The sequence below is a fragment of the Populus euphratica genome, unplaced genomic scaffold (assembly GCF_000495115.2).
Source record: "Populus euphratica unplaced genomic scaffold, PopEup_1.0 scaffold2.1, whole genome shotgun sequence".
NCBI lineage: Eukaryota > Viridiplantae > Streptophyta > Magnoliopsida > Malpighiales > Salicaceae > Populus > Populus euphratica.
In genome coordinates, this window is record NW_011499846.1 from 989,611 (window position 1) to 1,008,933 (window position 19,323).

The following is a 19,323-nucleotide window of genomic DNA, read 5'->3' on the forward strand; positions in this document are numbered from 1 at the left end:
TTGCAGGGAAGCAAGTCTTTTGATTGGGTGAGTATTGGACAAAAGTGGAGGACAAAAGTGGAGGGTAAGAGGAAGAGGAATGCTTTTCTTTAAGGGGAGGAGAGAAGATTGATGAACTTTTTTCTAATCATGCCTTAGAAAGTGATGACAAAGAGGAAAGTGAATATGCTTCCCCCATGATTATAACTATCTGCTATCTATTATTATTCCACCTCCACCTCCACTTCCACCGCAAACCCTAGCCGATCTCTGTCCTGTCAATGCCTGCCTCCTTTGCCTTTTCCCCCTACCTTCTCTCTTTTATAAAGACTTGGATGAAAATGTACAATTAGACATGAAATGAACATTCAAAATTTAATGGAAGAGTGACTTTACTAGAGTTCAATCATCCAATCCTCTCCTTATTCCCTATAAAGCTGATTTTTCTCCCACTTTCCTTTTCTTCTTTCCCTTGTGGGGCATTAGGGCATGATATCTCTGTTCACTTACCTCCACTTTGTATCTCTCTTGCCTTCCTTTTTCATATGATCCTTCACATATATCCCTGAGTTATATTTTTCTCCAATTTATATTCTTATAATTACCAGTCAAAATTATTCCCTTTTAAAACTGAACATGCATCTTGCTATGCCCGCACCTCCTGCCTCGGGTACGAGGCTAGCTCAGTTGCAACTTGCTAGGGGTCCCCAATATATATGGAATATTTCCACTGCGTAGCTTGAGGTGTTGTCTTTACTCTTACCTCGTTCTCTTGAAACTGCTTAGTTTACAATTGTCTAACTATTAGCATGCGCAAATTCTATGGCAGTGCCTATACGTTTTAGCTAGGCCGTGCCCAAGAAATCTTTAATAGCGAGGATCTACTGCACTTGCTAATTATTTGGTTAACCATCTATGATTATTCCCTAACATAGAACCCAATTCTTAATTGATAATGTAAAAAGAAAAGAAAAAATTATCTTTTGGGTCTCAAATGTTTCAAAAATCTCTCAGTCGGGTACTTTTATCGGTTTATAAACAAAATCTAACTATCCACCTCTCTTTATAGCATTATATAAATAAAATTTTGAAAATATTGTCCTTTTAGAATACTACATAAAAAAGCCACATCAAATTATAATATTGTGGCAAGAGGAAGTTTTATTAACAAACAACTAAGACGAAGGATTCACTGTAGCTCTTCTCAAATTTTTCTGTTGACAGTTACAGTGTAATGATTATTTTGTTATTCCTATGAAAAAATTACATGCCTATGCCTTTGGACCATGATTATTTTGGTATTTGCATGAGCTGCATTAGTCCATTTGTTTGGGAGTATTTATGTTTATTCAATATTTTGTGAATCATGAAATAATCAAAATATCCTTAAAAGTTAAAACATAAATAATATCGTGTAGAGGTATTAAGGTGTTTTTTTATTTTTATATATAATAGAATTACACATATACTTTTAAATATAAGATATTTAGTTCATCGTAGTCAAAGATATTTGAATCTTTTAGTCTATATTTTGTTGTTAATTGTAAATTTGATTGAAAATATTTAAATAATTTTCTTTTATAATTAAAAAGCTATTAGGATACGTAAAGTAAGCGCCAACAAGCTGGAACCACCGCATACTTTGGACAATGACTATGATGGTTAATTAATTGAGATATTATTTAAATTCTAAATCTAAGTGAAGAATATTATTAATTTATGGAGATGATAATGAATTTTGCTTCAGGTTTCACAATATTTACCCGAGGTTAAACTAGTTTGTTTTTCCAATAAAACGCAACACAGACAACATTAATATTGTAGCCCCTTGAATTACAACATTGATGATCCAAAAATATGACTCCAGTACAGTTTATGTGGGTGCGTAGTACTTGCTATTTCGCTGCGCGTGAGAATCAAATAGTGAACAAATTGGAGCGGATAGTTTTCGATTAGGGACCATCAAAATTTTGTGCGCTGGTTGAGTGATCTACAACAGATCATTCACAAAGCTTTTTGATTGACATGATTGACCAGCCAAAAGGGTTTCCTCAGTGGATTATTAGTTGGCAATAATATCTGTATGATTATAGGAATATGTTAAAAAGAGCGAAAATAAATAAATAAATAAATATATAAGAGAAAACTGGACAGCCCGGATCAGCCCAACACTGCAAATGATTTGAAGATAACTTCATTTCCCCAGAAGATAATGAATCGATCACCATCCGATCAATTTACTGATCATAATTCTCATCGAATTTCGATGAAGCTAGATTGCCCAATATTTTGTATCTTGAATTATTGGATGTCATCATAGTAAAAAAAAAAAATCACTTTAAGAACGTATAATTGCTTTGTGAGTAATGGACGTAGAGGTGGGTCTTCATATATATGCATGAAATGATGGCGAGGATGATGGAGGGACCCAAATAAGGCTTTTGATCATCACAAAGGAATCCCTTGGATTGAGGAGTAGAGCAGCAGCAGCAGCAGCAGCCTTGAATTTGTGGGGTATCCCTTTTAAATTTTTTTTAAACACCTTTTTTTTTCCTCCCTCTCTTTAACGTTCATCAGCCACAGTATCAAAAGAAGAGAAGAGGAAGAGAAAAAAGAATGTGATGTGCATGTGATCCAACAGCCTTTATGTTCCCTCTTCGAACCCAATATACTAAACCACCGTTCTTCTTCTGTTGTCTTTTTTGACATTCGGGGTCTCGTATGCTTTCTTGGGTTGATCATATTTAGGTCATACATAGATAATATATTGTAATATGGTACTAAAACTTAATTTTGGGCCCATTTCTAGACATGATATGTTTGCCAAGACTTGATCATCGAGAGCACCGATTAAAAGCATGGCATTAGTGGAATCTATGGGTCCAAACATCGCATCAAGCGGATCATGTAAAGTGTAAACATCTTTTTGGTGTGAGAATTTTCATGTTCTGTAGAATATATGTTCTGTACACCTGCAATAATCAACCCATTATCCTTTGTATATGACAAAGTTCTCTTCTTTTCTTGCGTAATGGTATACGACAAAGTTTCTTTAGTTTTATAGTAGAATCAATGTTTTTATCAAAGAAGAAAGAAAGGAAGAAAGATGAGGGAGGAAAGGTTGTAACTCTAAAGTGAGTTAAAATGAGCTTTCTTTTATTGATAAGAAACTATAGTCCATGCAAGGATCATATTTTGATGTAGAAACCCTTTTGGACCTACGCTAAAGAGATTAGGTTTGAAGGAAGCTGCTTTTTAACGTCTTTTTTTTTCAGAGGAATTGAACTTTTGCATGCAAATGAAATCCACATTATTCTAAAGTAGTTCATTAATTTAAGATTCCTTTCTCTTTCTAATCAGTCAATTAAAACAACTTTCTTTGCTTCTTTTGGGTCAATGTCTTTGGTTGATTTTGATTCCTACAAATATAATATCATTCACATTTAAAATCATATATATATTCATAAAACTTATAATGGCCTAACTACCATTAGAAGTCTAGACAAGATCAGGATACGAATAAATAGAGAAGGAATTGACTTGACTTGACTAATAAAAGATCTTGGTTGATTTCAAGGAATTATATGATAAAAAACATGTTGATATTTTTTTATTAAAATAATTTTTTTAATTATATTTTAAAAAATTATTTCTAAGTTAATCTCAATTAAATTAAATTAATCAATGACTCGGGCCTTATTTTATTTCAAGTTTTAAAATATATTTAATATACATGATTGGATTGAAATTGCAATGCTATTTCCTTGGTTGAAACAACTTTTAGGTAAGAAATGGGTTCAAGACATTTATGTAATTCTTTTGTTTTTTTTTTGGTTGAGTAGAAGGCTCAATAATTTTTAACTCTTTTTCATTATATAATTAATTATAATTAAAAAATCATTAAAACTGAGACTCAAACTTTATTTTATTTTTATTGAAGGAATTTATTAAATACATAATCGTTATTTTAAGCTTGCATTTGTCAAAGTAATTTTTCTTTGAATTGAGTAGTGAGCACCATATCCTACCATTTTATAGATTCTCGAGCATCCTCAAGAGCCCTGATTGTTTCTCCCTTTTATAAATTCATGAGGCAAAACTATTCAGTGAACACTCTTAACCTCCACACTGAATAGTAATTCTCTTCTTCTTTTAATCGTGATCATAAGTAGCATAACATATTAATATAGAAAAATATTATTTCTATGATATGTTTGTTTGATATTATTTTTAACAACAAACCTTTATAATAAATAAATTAATATTAAAAATATTATTACGAGTTTGCTTTAAAATTATTTTTCTAACGAATACTTATCATAATTAAATTTGTTTAAGATTATAATAAATATAGTATGACAATTGATTTTTTTAGAATATATATAATATAAAGAAAGAGTACCTATACATTATTTTTTTAAAATATACGACCAAAAAAAAAATTGTATCATATATTTAAATACCAATAGTTCACCTTTCAATTTTAATACATTGTAAGAACATTCTTGTGTAGTTATATTTCCTTCCCATACACTTTCAAATTACCATTCAAGTGGTATTTTTTTTTGTATTATTTGCAAGAAATTCTTTATAATAATGATTAAATTTCTAATGTTTTAAGTTTACAAAAATATGTTTGTGAATATTATAATTTTTTATGTTATATCTTTATTTTAAATTTTGATTATAAAATGATTTTAAATAATAAAAAAATATTATAGAAAATTACACAATATATGATGTATATATTTAAGAAATATTGATTGGCTTAATCTTGTAATTTTTATATAAACTATTATACATTGCTCTACATATATAAATAGAAAATGTTGACTAACTAATAAATCAAGCTTCCTATTCTTCTCAACTTGGTATTGGAGCCTTAACACACTAAAACTCTCTTTTCCTCTCCTTAATGGACTCTGCCTTGGCTACTATATCTTCCCTACAACAGACAAGCGTTCCAGCTCCTCAACAAATCAGCATTCTACAGGTTGTCAGTGCTTCTTAACCATTGTAGACCTTTTCTTTTTTAGACCGACATTTTAGCTCTTTCTATGTTGATGCTGTTGTGAATCTTACCCCTATAGAGGCTTTAATTACAATGATTTTTCCCTTACCTAATGCTTAATTTATTTGAAGCTTACAAACACCAATTATCTTTATTGACGAATGCAGATGAAATCATATTTTTTTTGCCATGGTATTTTCCACTTTATGGATGGCTCCTTGTTGTGTCCTTCTTCTCATATGGTTGCTACTAATGGTTATTCTTTTTAGATTAATCCGTCTTTCCTTTATTGAAAGGAACAAAATTAACTTATTCTAAGTGCATTACTTTATTCTATTTTAATGGATGTACTACATTTTGTTGTTAATTGTCAAACCTTGCATTGTGTTTGGTTAATTTCCAGTCTAATTCTTGTATTATGCAATCTCATAGATCTTTTCAAGATCTTTATCAAGGTGATACTTCAATCACTGTATATATGTAAAAGGTAAAAACATTATTTAATGAATTAGTAGTTGTCGGTCAACCAATTTCTCTTAAAAATTTCAATTTGTATGTGTTTCGTGGTCTTCACGGTGACTTTGAAGACTTGATAACAAAACTCGTGACCTGGACAAAACCTTTTTCGCATGTAGATGCTCATAATCATCTTTGTACCCATGAATTCCTTTACAAGACCTCCCTTCAATCCATGGTTATCACTCCTCCTCTATTGCCCATGCTAACTCAGCCACCATCCATTAAGGTTGCACATTATCAGTCCCTTAGTTCGTATAACATCAGTCCTAATTTTAGTCGTGGTAAAGGACACTTTCATGGTAATTGGTGTTCCAACAACAGCTCCTAAAACAGGGTTGATTTTCATGGCTTTCGGGGATCTTATAACATTAATTAGAGGTAGGGTAATTGGCAACAAAACAAAACGAATAATAAATCATCATTTAAATGTTTTTTTAATCGTACTCCTGATTATGATTTTTTATGTATTTTTAGATGTTTTTGCTTTTCATTTTTGCATTCATATCATACTTATAAGTTGGATTTTTATTTCTCTTCATGTGTGTTCTTATGTTATAACTTTTCTCATCTTAATTATCGTTATCTTGATCTAGTATCTCAATGTATTTATATCTCACACCATGTCTGTTTTTATAAAGATGAGTTTTCTTTTAACAAATCTGAACATATTACACAATTCCACAACACCTTATTGGATCCTATCCCTACTACTCACTTGTCAAATCTGCTTAATTCACCATTTTTCCCCTTTATTGTATCTATAGCCTCTCCACCACCCATCTGCCAATCATTTCTACCACTTTACAACAACCTATTAGCCCTGCTTTTATGTCACTATCTGCTTATTTATATAATAATTATTCTCCAAATACAAGTTCTCCTCCTTAAAGGTTGTAAATTTCCAAGTTTGCCTTTACTGGTTCTCCTGATTCTATTGATGTTTCACTAGGGTTTGTTGCTACTAGACCAGTAACTCGGTCTAGTTCTCTGGTTGGTTTGAATTTAGGTGTTGACCTTTCTCTCTATCTTTTCTAGTATCATACAAATTTAAGCTTACCCGCTTTTAGTTGTGTAGTTCATCGGCATCATATGGTTCTTCACCCACAACTGCCAAAGGCAATATCTGGTGGCCTTTTCAATTATTATTTTTTAGGGATTGAGGTTTAGTTTATTAATAAGGATGTTATGCTAATAAAAGTTAAGTATATTCTTAACATACTTACTCGAGTTGATATATCTTCTTGCAAAACCCATTGGTACTCTTATTTCTACCTTAAAGGTTACTGTGATGCTTGATTATTTGTTTTATAATCCTACATAGTTTTGTTAAATTATTGGTGTTATTAAATATCTCACTTTTAAAAGACCAGATATTTATTTAGTTATTAACAAAGTCTATTTGTTTATGTATGCTCCTACATTTGCATATTAGGCTGCTGTTAAACACATTTTATGTTATATCTAGGGTATAATTTTTTTTGTTAACATATTACCCGTAGCTCATTCTTTGCTTTACATGGTTTTACAGATAATGATTGGGCTGATAGTGTTGATGATTGTAAGTCTATGGGTGGATATCTTGTGTTTTTTTTTATCATACATCAATTTCATGCAAAATGGAGCAAAAAAAACATGATTGCTTGTTCTTCTATTGAGGCCAAGTATAAAGCCTTGGCCGACAACACTGTTGAGGTTATCTGGCTTTAATATTTATTGTCAAATCTGCAGATTACACTACCAGAAAATCGATAAATATAAATGAAAATACTGAGGCAATATTTTTGAGGGATTTTACTGATAAAACTATTCCCTCGGCATATATTGATGGAATTATAGTGGAAAAAATTAAAATAAATAAAAAAATGATGATGTGCCATTTTTACTAACAGAATTACTGACAAAACACTGTTCATTATGTCACTTACAAAGGAAATCACAACAATATTTTTCAGTGGTATTTTCCAGAGAGCTCCAAAACTATTTATTTTCTAATTGCACTGTTAATTATTGTTCTTTACGGGTAAAATCACCGACAAATTGAAAAGTCATTGGTGTTATTTGGCGGTTTCTTGAAAAAAATTCAATTAATTTAAAATCTTCATTTAAATATTACAGACGGAATCACTGACGGATTGAAAAATCATTGGTGATTGTTGGCAGTTTTTGAAAACTTTTTATGAAATTAAATTTTAAATTAAATATTTCAAATGAAATTATCAATTAAATAATTAAAAAATATTAATATTTAATTATTTGTCGGTAAAATCATCTCTAACACGCCACAATAAAAAGCCCGAATCTCCTTTGTCATAGCCCATTTTTAGGTTATTCCTCAATTTATATTTTTCTCTCTTAAAAAAATAAAAAAATATTATAAAAAATTTAACAATGAAGAAAGAATGCCAGAATACTTAGAAAATAATAAAAAATTGATCGAGAAGATTAAAAAATACAAAGATTGAAATTTAAAGGTATTTTGTTGATAATAATAGCCTTGTTGCTGAAGAAAATTCAATTTGAGGAAGAAAAGTCCAAAATAAGATATTTATGAACTTAATTAAATTTTATTGGAAGGTTAATTGAATTTTTGAAAAGCTTGATTGTAAGAAAAATTGATTTTAAAGTTAATTTAGGTTTTAATTAGAAAAAAATAAAGTTTTGGGGTTAAATTATAATTTTTAAAAGTTAATTTGGTCAAATCAGGGGCTTAATTGCATAAATATAAAAGTTTGATGGCCAATTAGGAACTTAATTGAAGAAATTCAAAACCAAGGACCAAATTGAAAAGGATGCATAAATAGAGAGGCTGTAATTAAAATCAGATCAGGTGAAAACTAATGAAATTAGAAGTTTATTGCTTAATTAAGAGTCAAATTTTACTAATTCAAGATCAAGGACCAAAGTGAAAATGACAGTCAACTTCAGGGCTACTATTTGATTTTTGCTAAGGATGCAATTGCATTGAGTTTTAAATCAAAATTGCAATTTAGGACTAAATTGAATGAATCATAAATTGAGTACCAATGTGAATCCTAACACTTTTTTGCTGTTTTTTTCTTTTAAATAAAACAGTGCGTTTTGTCCAAAACGGTGTTGTTTCATGCACTGTTCATGTTAAAAAAAAATAAAGCTTGAAAGGGTGTCATTTTGAATAGCACTGTAACCTTTTTTCTTCCCCTGGACGTGTGAGGTAAGGAAAGAAAAGGATTTTTTTCACTGATTTTTCTCTCCCTCTTTCTCCAAAAAGCATAAAAATGATGCCAACCATAGCCTTACTTATATGCCCTCTGACCAGTGGCCTACTATAGGGCGGTGAAAAAAAGAGGGAATGTGTCCCTTGGACAGTCGTGGGGTGGCAACATAATAGCCGCCCTAACCACGTCCCTCCCCTGTTTTTGCCTATTAAAACAGAGGGGCAAAACAAAAAAAGGAGGGCACAAGAAAAAAAAGAAAGAGAGAAAGAGAAGATAAAAAAATAGAGCAGAAAAAAGAAGAAGAAAAAAACAGGGGGGGAGAAATAAAAAGAAGAGAGAGAGAGAGAGCATAAAAAGAGAGGGGGAAGATCAAAAATGAAAAAAAAAGGAAAGAAGAAGGGAAAAAGAGACAACAATGGGAACAAAATAAAAAAAGAAAGAGAGAGAGAAAAAAACAAGGGATAACAGAGGAGACCAAAAAAGAAGAAGCGTTATTGCCTGTAACCACCACTGCAATAATGTGCCATTGCAAACCACCAGCAGTGCCACCTTTCAGGTAACTACCTCCTCCCCATCGTTTATTTCCCGGCTAGCATTGTCTATATTTTTGCATAAAGAACGTGAATATTTCACGTTTTGCTGCAAAATGCAGCGTAGGCTGGTTATTGTGCTAATCCACAGTAGCCACCCATTTAGGTTTTGACCAGGATATTAGCTTAGCCTCCACTTGATGAGCCACATCCAACTCAGCCCATAAAAGGTGGGTTAGGCCTGACCTAGTTTTTTTTTTTACTATTTCCCATGTATTTTTACGCCTTCTTTATTAGTATCATAATATATTTTTATATCGTTAAAAATACAAAATCCTATATTAAAATACTTGATTTTTTAAAACTTTTAAAATACAAAAAAATTCAAAAAAGATGTTTTTGTGCATACGATTAAGTGTCTCAAAGATTAAAAATCATATTGTGTTTTTCACACACCAGAAAAAAAAATATTTTAGCATGCATTTTAGCTTTAATAACCAGTTTATTAAAGTCAAGAGAATATTGACCACCATTTCAAAAATAAAAAAATAATAATTTTATTTATCTTTTAGTATCCGGGGTACGACATTACACGTAATATATATTTTGGATATTAATTTTTTTTTTCAAACGCTAGAACAGTTAGGTTTTATCTCATTAAGATAAAAATCTTCTTATATATGAAGGCCTTTTTTAAAATTTTAGACAGACAAAACCAACCATTAGAAACCACAACTAAATCTTAGATTTTATCATATATTAAAACAATACAACCTACCTTAGATAAGATGTATTTTAGGTGTTATTACCTTCTTTTTATCTAATCAGTTTCCGTACCTGATTTATGAAACTAGTTAGGGTTTCTAGTGACCAGAATACCAAGTAGCGACTCTCTATCTATATTTTATTGATAAGAGATAAAAATTCTTTGTCTCTTCATATTTATCAGGTAGACCCTTTACATTTTTCTAAGAGGGTGGATGATTGTCGCGACGCCTCACACATGTGACATCTTTATTTCACAAAAGACAGACTCATTTTTTATTCTTCTTCTTCTTCACTATATGTAAAAAACATCAATATCTATTTTTTTCTCTTACCTTTTCCTCTATGCTAGGACGTGTCTTCTTCTTCTTTTTTCTTTTATCCTCTTAGTTTTTTTTTAATTAATATGCTTTATGAAATTTTTTGTCTCTCTTTAGCTTCACTTGCAACTACATTAAAGTAAGATTTTTTTTTTGTTTCTTTATGATTTTTTTCACTATATATTTTTTTTCTTAATAATTGTATAAATATTTTTGCGAATTTTTTTTCATATGAGATCAATTTTTAGTTGATTTCTTTATAGGATTTTTAAATTCTTAGCAATTGCAACTTTATTTTTTTCATATGAATTTCTTTAGTTGAATTTATTTTTTTATTTTATTTATTTATTGCAAATTTTTTGGGTTGATTTCCTTATTCTTTTTTTTTCAAGCATTTTGAGTATATATTGAAGAATGCTGATTTATGTTAATTTAATTATTTTATAATTTTATAAAATGGATTTTATTTTAAATATTTTTAAATAATTACCGGCAGAATTACCGATAATATTTTTTGAGGGATATATTGATTGAATGAAACTGATAATTTTTTTTCATGCATCTGTTTCATCAATAAATCTATTGATAATAATATATTTTTATTACTAGGGAATAAAAATTTACTGATGAAAAATTCATCGATGAAGCATTTTCATCGGTAATTTTATTGATAAATTAATTACCGAAGGAATATGTGTCTTACACCGATAAAAAATTTCTATTGGTGAAAATGTTAAATGTTATAGTGTGATAATCTAGGTGGTGCTATATATTTGTACGTGAATCCAATCTTCCATACTACTAAACATGTTGAGATTAATTATCATTTTGCTTGTGATATGAATTCTTAAAAGGACATTTAGATTCAATTTATCTCTTATAAGGATCATCTTATTAATATTCTAAAAAGGCACTTTTTTTTATGGGGCATATTGTAGAAAATTACACAATATATATATATATATATATATAGGCTTAATCTTGTATTATAATCTCTACATTAACTATTATACACTACTCTACATATATAAATAGAAAAGGTTAGCTAACTAATATGTCAAACCTCCTAGCTATTCTTCTCAACTAAAATTATTGCTATTGCTATTTGTTAAATCTTGTTTTAAAATGAAAGTTTAACAACCATCATTATTATAATGAAGTGATTTGATTTTTTTTTCTCTTCAATACAATCATCAAGATAAAATTATAAAATAATAATATTTTACTATAAAGTACTTTTATTTTGCTAATCTATAAAAAAAAGCCAGAGAGAGAAGAATATATTTTTTCCTAAAAATCTAGAATAAAAATATATTTTAGAGAAAAGGCATTGCATGCTAAAGCTTGTTTAGAACTTTTCTAAGAAAATAAAACAATTAGTAAGTTTATATGTTTAAAATTGGACTTAATTATTGATGCTGGAATTAAATTAAATAGTTTGATCACCATCCTTCATGGATTTATTTTTTATCTGTAATGTTTGAACATTAAAATTCATTTTGAAATATCACTATGTTATTTTGGAAATGCATTTCAAGTTTAATATCTTTGGATTTCTTCAAAGACAGTGGATTCAGTGCGCTTAGAAATATACTGCTTAAATCAGATATAGATTACAATGCGCAGCACCTCCTGATAATTGAGGCAATGATTAAGAATAGCATGTACCATATTTTTGGTTGCTTGCCATGCCCACAGACTACTGTAACTCCTGTATATGATCCTGGAAATTGTCATTTGAAAGGAGAGACGTCCGTCACAGTACGTATCAGTGAATATATATATATATATAACACAAAGGGACAAATTAAGACTGGTTACATGAGTGCACTAGCTAGACGGACAAATTAACGGGTATCTTGTCCTATCCATTAATATCAGGGTGCCATTTCCTCGTGGGATCCGTATCCCCTCGTGACCCTTACACATAGTCTCAGTCTCTCTCAGATAAATAAACGGTGCTCTCTTCTCTTCTTCAACATCTCAATTTGACCACCACCTTTATATCTAACAATGAATAATATTTTCTCATATTTTAGTATTATTATTATACATATGTGTGTGTGCTGCATGTTTGAGAGGTTTGAGTGAGATGCTTTTGTGCATGCATGGTTTTTTAGCTTAAACATATGTATAAAATAGTGGTTCTAGCAGTGCTAGAGCTAGAAGGGTTAGTGAAATAGACAAGAAAGAGTGCAAGAAAAGACAGAAGTAGGAAAGAACCTTGTAGCTTGTCGTATTGAATACACATTTTGATTCTTCTTAATTTTAGAGACAGAGATCTAGAGAGATTATTATTATTGAAGGATTATCTTTTTAAAATACGGGGATTTAAGCGATTAATTTAGTTAATTCAATCCGTATTCGCTGTGTGTTTTAAGCTGTCTCTCCTTGAAATCCTCATTACGTAGATTATCTAATTATTACTGTTATCATTTGTTTATTAATAAATGGGAATATATAGTAATTGTTTTTGGAAGGTATCGGCGGTGGTCATGTGAGAGATAAAATAGGCAGAGAGGTCTTGTGGGGTTCACTTTCACTGCGTTTTAGAAATTAGAATAGAATCTTCTTGGCTCTTCAACGTGTAGAGGAGTTTGTGTTTGTGTGTGTGAGTGTGTTTTGAGTTTGATTTTGCTAGTGATGGTGGTGGGCTCGGTCGGATCTGTGTCTAAGTTGCTGACAACTTGTGAGAGAAAAGATCAGCCTTTGTTTTCTAGATTTCCATACTCTTTGTGGACCCTTTCTCTATACATAATTCTTTTTCTTATATACAAGCATGTCCTACTTTGCAGAAGTCACTTAGAAAAACAGCTCCATGAATCATGAAATTTACCTGCTTACTCATTAACTATTCATGCTTATGTTACCTATTTTCCATAACCTGCTCTCTCCATCAATGCTACAGGTCCCATTGTATGATTGTTGGACCCACCTGGCCATCAAATGGTTCGCAATTGGATTAATGGATAACCATACAGTATGGAGTTAAATTCCTGTAAATGTCACTATGTGTTTGTTTATCTGTGTTTTAGACTGCAGTTGGCCGTGTTTATGAATTGATCTTTAATTGGTGTGTTTGGCTTTGTAATAGCTTCTGCGGAAGTACTCTTAAAAAAAAAAATCACATATGGTAACTTTTCTTGATTATATAATTTAAGATGATCAAAAGACAAGTTTACACAGCAAGAACCAAATACCAAGCCGATTTCAGTAACTCATCCATCGTATGTATATTGCGAAAGAGATTATTAGTTTGTGGGAAAAATCTACATGGGATCATATTAGGAAATATTCCCAGAAGTATGCATGTAACATGAATAAGGGAATGGAGGGGTGGTAATAAATATATCTTGTACAAGATAAAAACAAAACATGTATCACGAGAATGGCATACACACACAGAACTATCAAAAATACAAGGACAGTTTCCATGTCAGCCGCTGTAACCTTGCAGAAAGCAGAAGGGTAAAGGTTTGGGCCTGAGAATCAAGAAAAGAACGATAAGAACACAAACAGACACACACACACACACAGAAGGGGAGAGAGAGAGAGAGAGAGAGAGAGAGTGCATGAAATTTTTTAGACTATGTTCTTCTTGGGCCAAGGAGAGAATATTTCCCATTTTAATTGAGTATCGGGACTCGAAACTGACATTTCTTCTTAACAATTTCTAGTTAATTTCCTCACAATCTCTGCAAAGAGGGATAAAAATAATTAATACCACATGCAACCTTTCTATTCAATAATATTTGTTCGTGTCAATACTAGCTATTCATCATGTGATAGATTAATTGTTCTGGAACTCGACAACTTGAACTAGGTAATGATCTTTCATGTGACAGAGTTAAATTTCCTTTGGCACCACACATTGGCTGTCATGTTCATGTACATGAAGTTTCCTGATTTCTCGATCGTTCCACATTTTGAGTCATGTAAATTCTGTTTGTTTATTGCATATTTCTGATATCAACTATAGCAGTGGAAATGATGCTAACAAAAACTCATGCATTACTTATTTACGAAAAAAATTACCCTTTTATTTTATAGTTTAGTTATTTTTATATTTTTTAAATCACAATTTGTATCATAGACTTTGCTGATGCATTCGTATCAATTTATATGTTAGTTTTAGCATATAAATTGCTTGTTGGTTTTAGCATTAATTGTGCGATTACGGGTAGCTAGGTACTAGATAGAATTTGAAATATTTATTTATTTTTCAATATTTCTTATGACATTAGACAAGAAGTAAGCTCCTAGTCAATAGGGAATAAAATATGAAGGATGTGGGGGGATAAGATGGTGATGGGGAAGGAATGCAAGATGTGTCTTGTTTAGTAAGATTAGATTGAATTTCAAAAACTGTGAGGTAGTTAACAATATATGGCTTGAATTTTCCAAAAAGAATTGTAAAGGGGGAGAGGATTTTACTTGGTGGGGAACAATGACAGTTTAACTTTGTTTTTCCAATAATGAGAATCACAGACATGATCAAGATAATCAGCTGAGTATCTATGTGAAATAATTAGTTTCCATTTTCCTATTGCTTTGCTTGGGACCTCCCTGTGTCCCTACCCTTATTGCCACTCATCATGAAATGAATCCATTTCTCACTTTTATATGTTGGATCCTTCGGTTCCCACTCATTGCTATATATGGTTTTCTTGCAATCTTGTTCATATTTTGACACTTGTAGCTGTAAAACTCGAGCTCCTTTTCCTTTCCTGAATATATTTTCATTCATATTGTGGTACATATAGCCAAGCTCGCAGATGTCATTATTTAATCTCAAGGGCATGAATGTTGGTTCTCCGTCTGATCTCGAGCTAGCTAGCAAGGGAGGGTGCATATAAAAACAAATATTTCTCGGGCCATTACAAAAAAGAAAGAGAAAAAAAAAGCTGTTGATTTTCCATGGAAACTTTTGGGGCCAATAATTCAATCACCTGAGACACGTCACCAAGGAAGCCGAGCCACGAAAGAGCCAAATTTGGAGGCTCCAAGCACATATAAAGTACTAGTAATCTACTATACTATAGAAGGCTAAAAGGGGCAGTATAGTATAAAGGTAGTAGTGACCAGAGAGCATGTCTATTATGATGATATCGATATTGAAGTTTGGAGTATAATGAGGAAGAAAGTGCTCCAAGAGAAGCAATGGAAGAGGGGCGGGAGGAGAAGAAGAAGAAGAAGAAGAAGAAATGTCGTCACCAAGAAACAGGCTTTAAATCCCATCACGTAGATCGATGTATCCTTAACCTTATACATCTTCTAGCTAGCTAGAGTATTAGAAAATGATGGGATTCGAAATTGGAGAGTGTGTTTTTGGCTGTTGGGTTGGTAATATTAAACAACAAAAGGAAAGCTACAAAACGAAAAAGAGACGATCGGTTTGACATGGGGTGAAAATTTGAAACCACCATTTCTTTTCTAATATTTTTTTACCTGCATTGAATCCTCTCAAACTGTTGATGCCCACAATACCCTTTCAACGATCGTAGTGACATAGTTCATATCATCGTTTCTTAGTTATAAAATCTGGTCGGATAAATCAATCTAGTACTGTCTTTTCGATTTAAAATCTAGTGTGAATGACTTTATTTAAATAATATATATTTTTTTTTTCAAAGAATCACAACTTGATTGAATTACAGATTAACTTGTCCATCACACTATCCAAATCTTGAATGGTGATCGATCCTTGAGTTATCTTCTATATCCATGTTTTCATAATTGTATACTTGAAAACACTAGATTTACAATAACATTTCTTATTACTTGAGTTTCAAACAAGAATTAATGCAATTTAAAAGAAGGTCTGTAGCTGAGGCGAAAACCTCAGTTAAATCTACCACAAGACGAGGCAAAAACCTTCAATTAAGGAAATGTACTGTGTAATTAAGCAACACTACCAAAAGAAGGCCTGTTCAAAAAGATCAGGAGATAAAGAATCATGAGACAAGTATGGAATAGTAGTAATGAAGAGTTTGACTATATCATCAATTGCGAGCAGTAAAAATGGAGAGAGAGGGAGGGAAAAGGGAAGGGTGGCATTGTCAATTCAAAAAGGGCAGGCCTGCACCATCCTCCTGTGCCTGATTTTAAGTGGCTGTGCAAGGGGATCAATGTCAGAGATAGAGAAAGAGAGGTCACGGGTTTGTCTTGAAAGGCCCTTATTTCACAGTCCTAGACAGACAGACACATATTCTCTCTCACTACACAACCGAGGAGGGAAACAAATTACTATACAATGTCAATTCACCCCCCCTAGTTTTCACTGTATCACACGGCACATAAAAGGTTAAAAACACAAGCTCCTGACCAACATTTTTATCCATACCCTTGCCCAAGTTTTCACATTACCACATCCACTCTCTTCCTTAGTCTCTATCCATCAGAGCCAAAACCCTCACTGTTTTTCTCTTACACATCTCTCTCTTTGTCTCTGAAAAATACAGGTTGCTTTTGATCTCCAATGGCTCTTATGTTGGATAATTGTGAAGGGATATTGCTCTCATTAGACTCCCACAAGTCAGTCCCAGCTCCCTTCCTTACCAAAACCTATCAACTGGTAGATGATCCAGCCACTGACCATATAGTTTCTTGGGGTGAAGATGACACTACTTTCGTTGTTTGGAGACCACCTGAGTTTGCTCGTGATCTCCTTCCTAACTATTTCAAGCACAACAACTTCTCTAGCTTTGTCAGGCAACTCAATACATATGTAATAATAACTGAAATCTCGATTGTTATATGTCATGTGTTGAAGAGTTTGCGTCTTTGCTTTTGCTTTTTTTTTTTTGGGGTAATACTGATTTGGTTTTGATTTGATTGTTTGGTGCATTAGGGTTTTAGGAAGATTGTACCTGACCGATGGGAGTTTGCTAATGAGTTTTTCAAGAAGGGAGAGAAGCATTTGCTTTGTGAAATCCATAGAAGGAAAACGGCTCAGCCACAAGTAGCTATCAATCAGCACCACCACCATCAGCACCACCCACATTCTCCCTTCGGAGTTAACGGACCCAGTTTCTTTCCCTTTTCAAGCAGAACCAGCATCTCTCCGTCTGATTCAGATGAGCAAGCCAACAACATCTGGTGTGATTCGCCTCCCCTCACTTCACCACCAAGAGGGGTTGCTAGCGCCACAGTTATTGGCGGTGGAGGTGGATATAATAGCTCAGTTTTTGCCTTATCTGAAGATAATGAGAGACTGAGGAGAAGCAACAATATGCTAATGTCTGAGCTTGCACACATGAAAAAGCTTTACAATGATATTAGTTACTTTGTCGAAAATCATGTCAAGCCTGTTGCTCCCAGCAATTCCTACTCTTCTTCTCTGCTTCTTTGTGGCCCAGCACCATATGCTACTGCTAATCCTGTTACTTCTAATGGTTCTTTGGCACAAAAGCCTTTAAACCAGCTTCTTGGGTATTATCCTACTACTGCTCCAAACAACCCTAAGCAAGCTCCTCAAGTTCATGTTTTGAACTCTCCAACAACTACTTCGCAGAGCTCTTTGACCTTTCTTGAAGAAGCCAACAACAATGGTTGCAAGACAAAGTTGTTTGGTGTTCCTTTACAATCCAAGAAAAGATTGCACCCAGAGTATGGCTCTAATCCAGGAAATATGGAGACTAACAAGGCTCGTTTGGTGTTGGACAAGGATGATTTAGGATTAAATCTCATGCCTCCTTCAAGATGTTAGTATCTTCAAATCCATTCAAAGATCTGAGCTTTTTTGGTTTTTATAATTGATATCTTTACTTAGATTTTCTTGTTTGATTGTCATGTTCTTTTTATAGTCCTAAGAGATTCTGAGATGATAGTAGCTAGCTAGTAGCTAGTGTTGATGATGAAACATGTGTGTGCGTGCGTGTGGGTTTTTGTGACCTTGTATATAACTTTAGTGCCTGGTATTATCTTTGTTCCCCCACAGCCATGAATGCAGGTGGGTTTTGGTTAGAGTGAAGATCAAATCAAATCAAGTTTAAAAAATCACAACTCCATCGTTTCTAAGGAGATGTCTTTTCATTTTGATTGCTTGCAATTTATTGCTCTCTCCTTCCTCTTCTTCCGCTTATCCTCTCTCTGAATTCAACGTCTGTATGTTTCAGTTTCATTAATTAATGCAAGGGAAAGGAGAGTCTTGATGGCTTTCCCTTTAGGTTCTTCTGTGAAAAAAAAGCTGATAGGTTTCAGCCTGGCTCATTGACACGCTCTCTCTAGGGCTTTCTCTGATTACTCTCATTAATGTATGATACGTACAACTATGTCTTGCAAAACATTCGAAGGCTGGTGGATAGATGGGATAAAAATAAAAGCAAGAAAAAGGCAGCTGAGGACAATATGGTTGTGATCATTCATCTTTTCTCAAAATCTAATTAGCCTTATCATTACAACCATTATCATCGTCCCTATAACTATTCATCATCAAGGAAACCATATATAATATGATTAATTTAGAAAAGAAGGTCATCATTTCTCTTTAGATATGGAGGTTATTGTCTCCAATATTTCTCGTTTATATGAACTGTCAGTACTCAATAAAATTATAAATCAATAGATCGATGCAATGCAGGAAGGAATATGGGGATTAAAAAATAAGAAAAAACAAAAACAAAAAACAAAATGAGCGGCCTCTTCGATGAAAGCGAAATGTAAGAGAGACTGACTAAAAATGAGGTTTGAAATGTTTCCATCAAGGCTTCTATATACTTCTTCTGAGGACCAGAAACCTTTGCTTTTTCCTACTTTAAGTATCTGATCAGCTTCTCCAAACCTCCCTTTAGATCCCATCTTTGTTTTCACTAATTCCAGTCCATCTTAATCCTTCAGTAGTCATCTAGCCATATAACCCCATAAAGATAGAGCCTTGACTGGTAGCTATAAACGAACCCATGCACATTTACTTAAAAACACCATGTCTTTTTATGCTTTTGCTTGTCCTGTATAAAGTTTTAACTTCAAAAGTTTGACTACACATTTCTACTGGGTTTTTTCTC

General features: G+C 32.5%; 1 protein-coding gene across 1 annotated transcript; it reads left to right on the forward strand.

Annotated features, from left to right (window-relative positions):
• Positions 1 to 16,449: 16,449 nt before the first annotated feature.
• LOC105129364 (heat stress transcription factor B-4-like) lies at positions 16,450 to 18,340 on the forward strand. The gene is made up of 2 exons (XM_011031381.1): positions 16,450 to 17,045; positions 17,169 to 18,340. Exons 1-2 carry the CDS (start codon positions 16,797 to 16,799, stop codon positions 18,024 to 18,026), a joined length of 1,107 nt encoding a protein of 368 aa, XP_011029683.1. The 5' UTR covers positions 16,450 to 16,796; the 3' UTR covers positions 18,027 to 18,340.
• Positions 18,341 to 19,323: the final 983 nt, after the last annotated feature.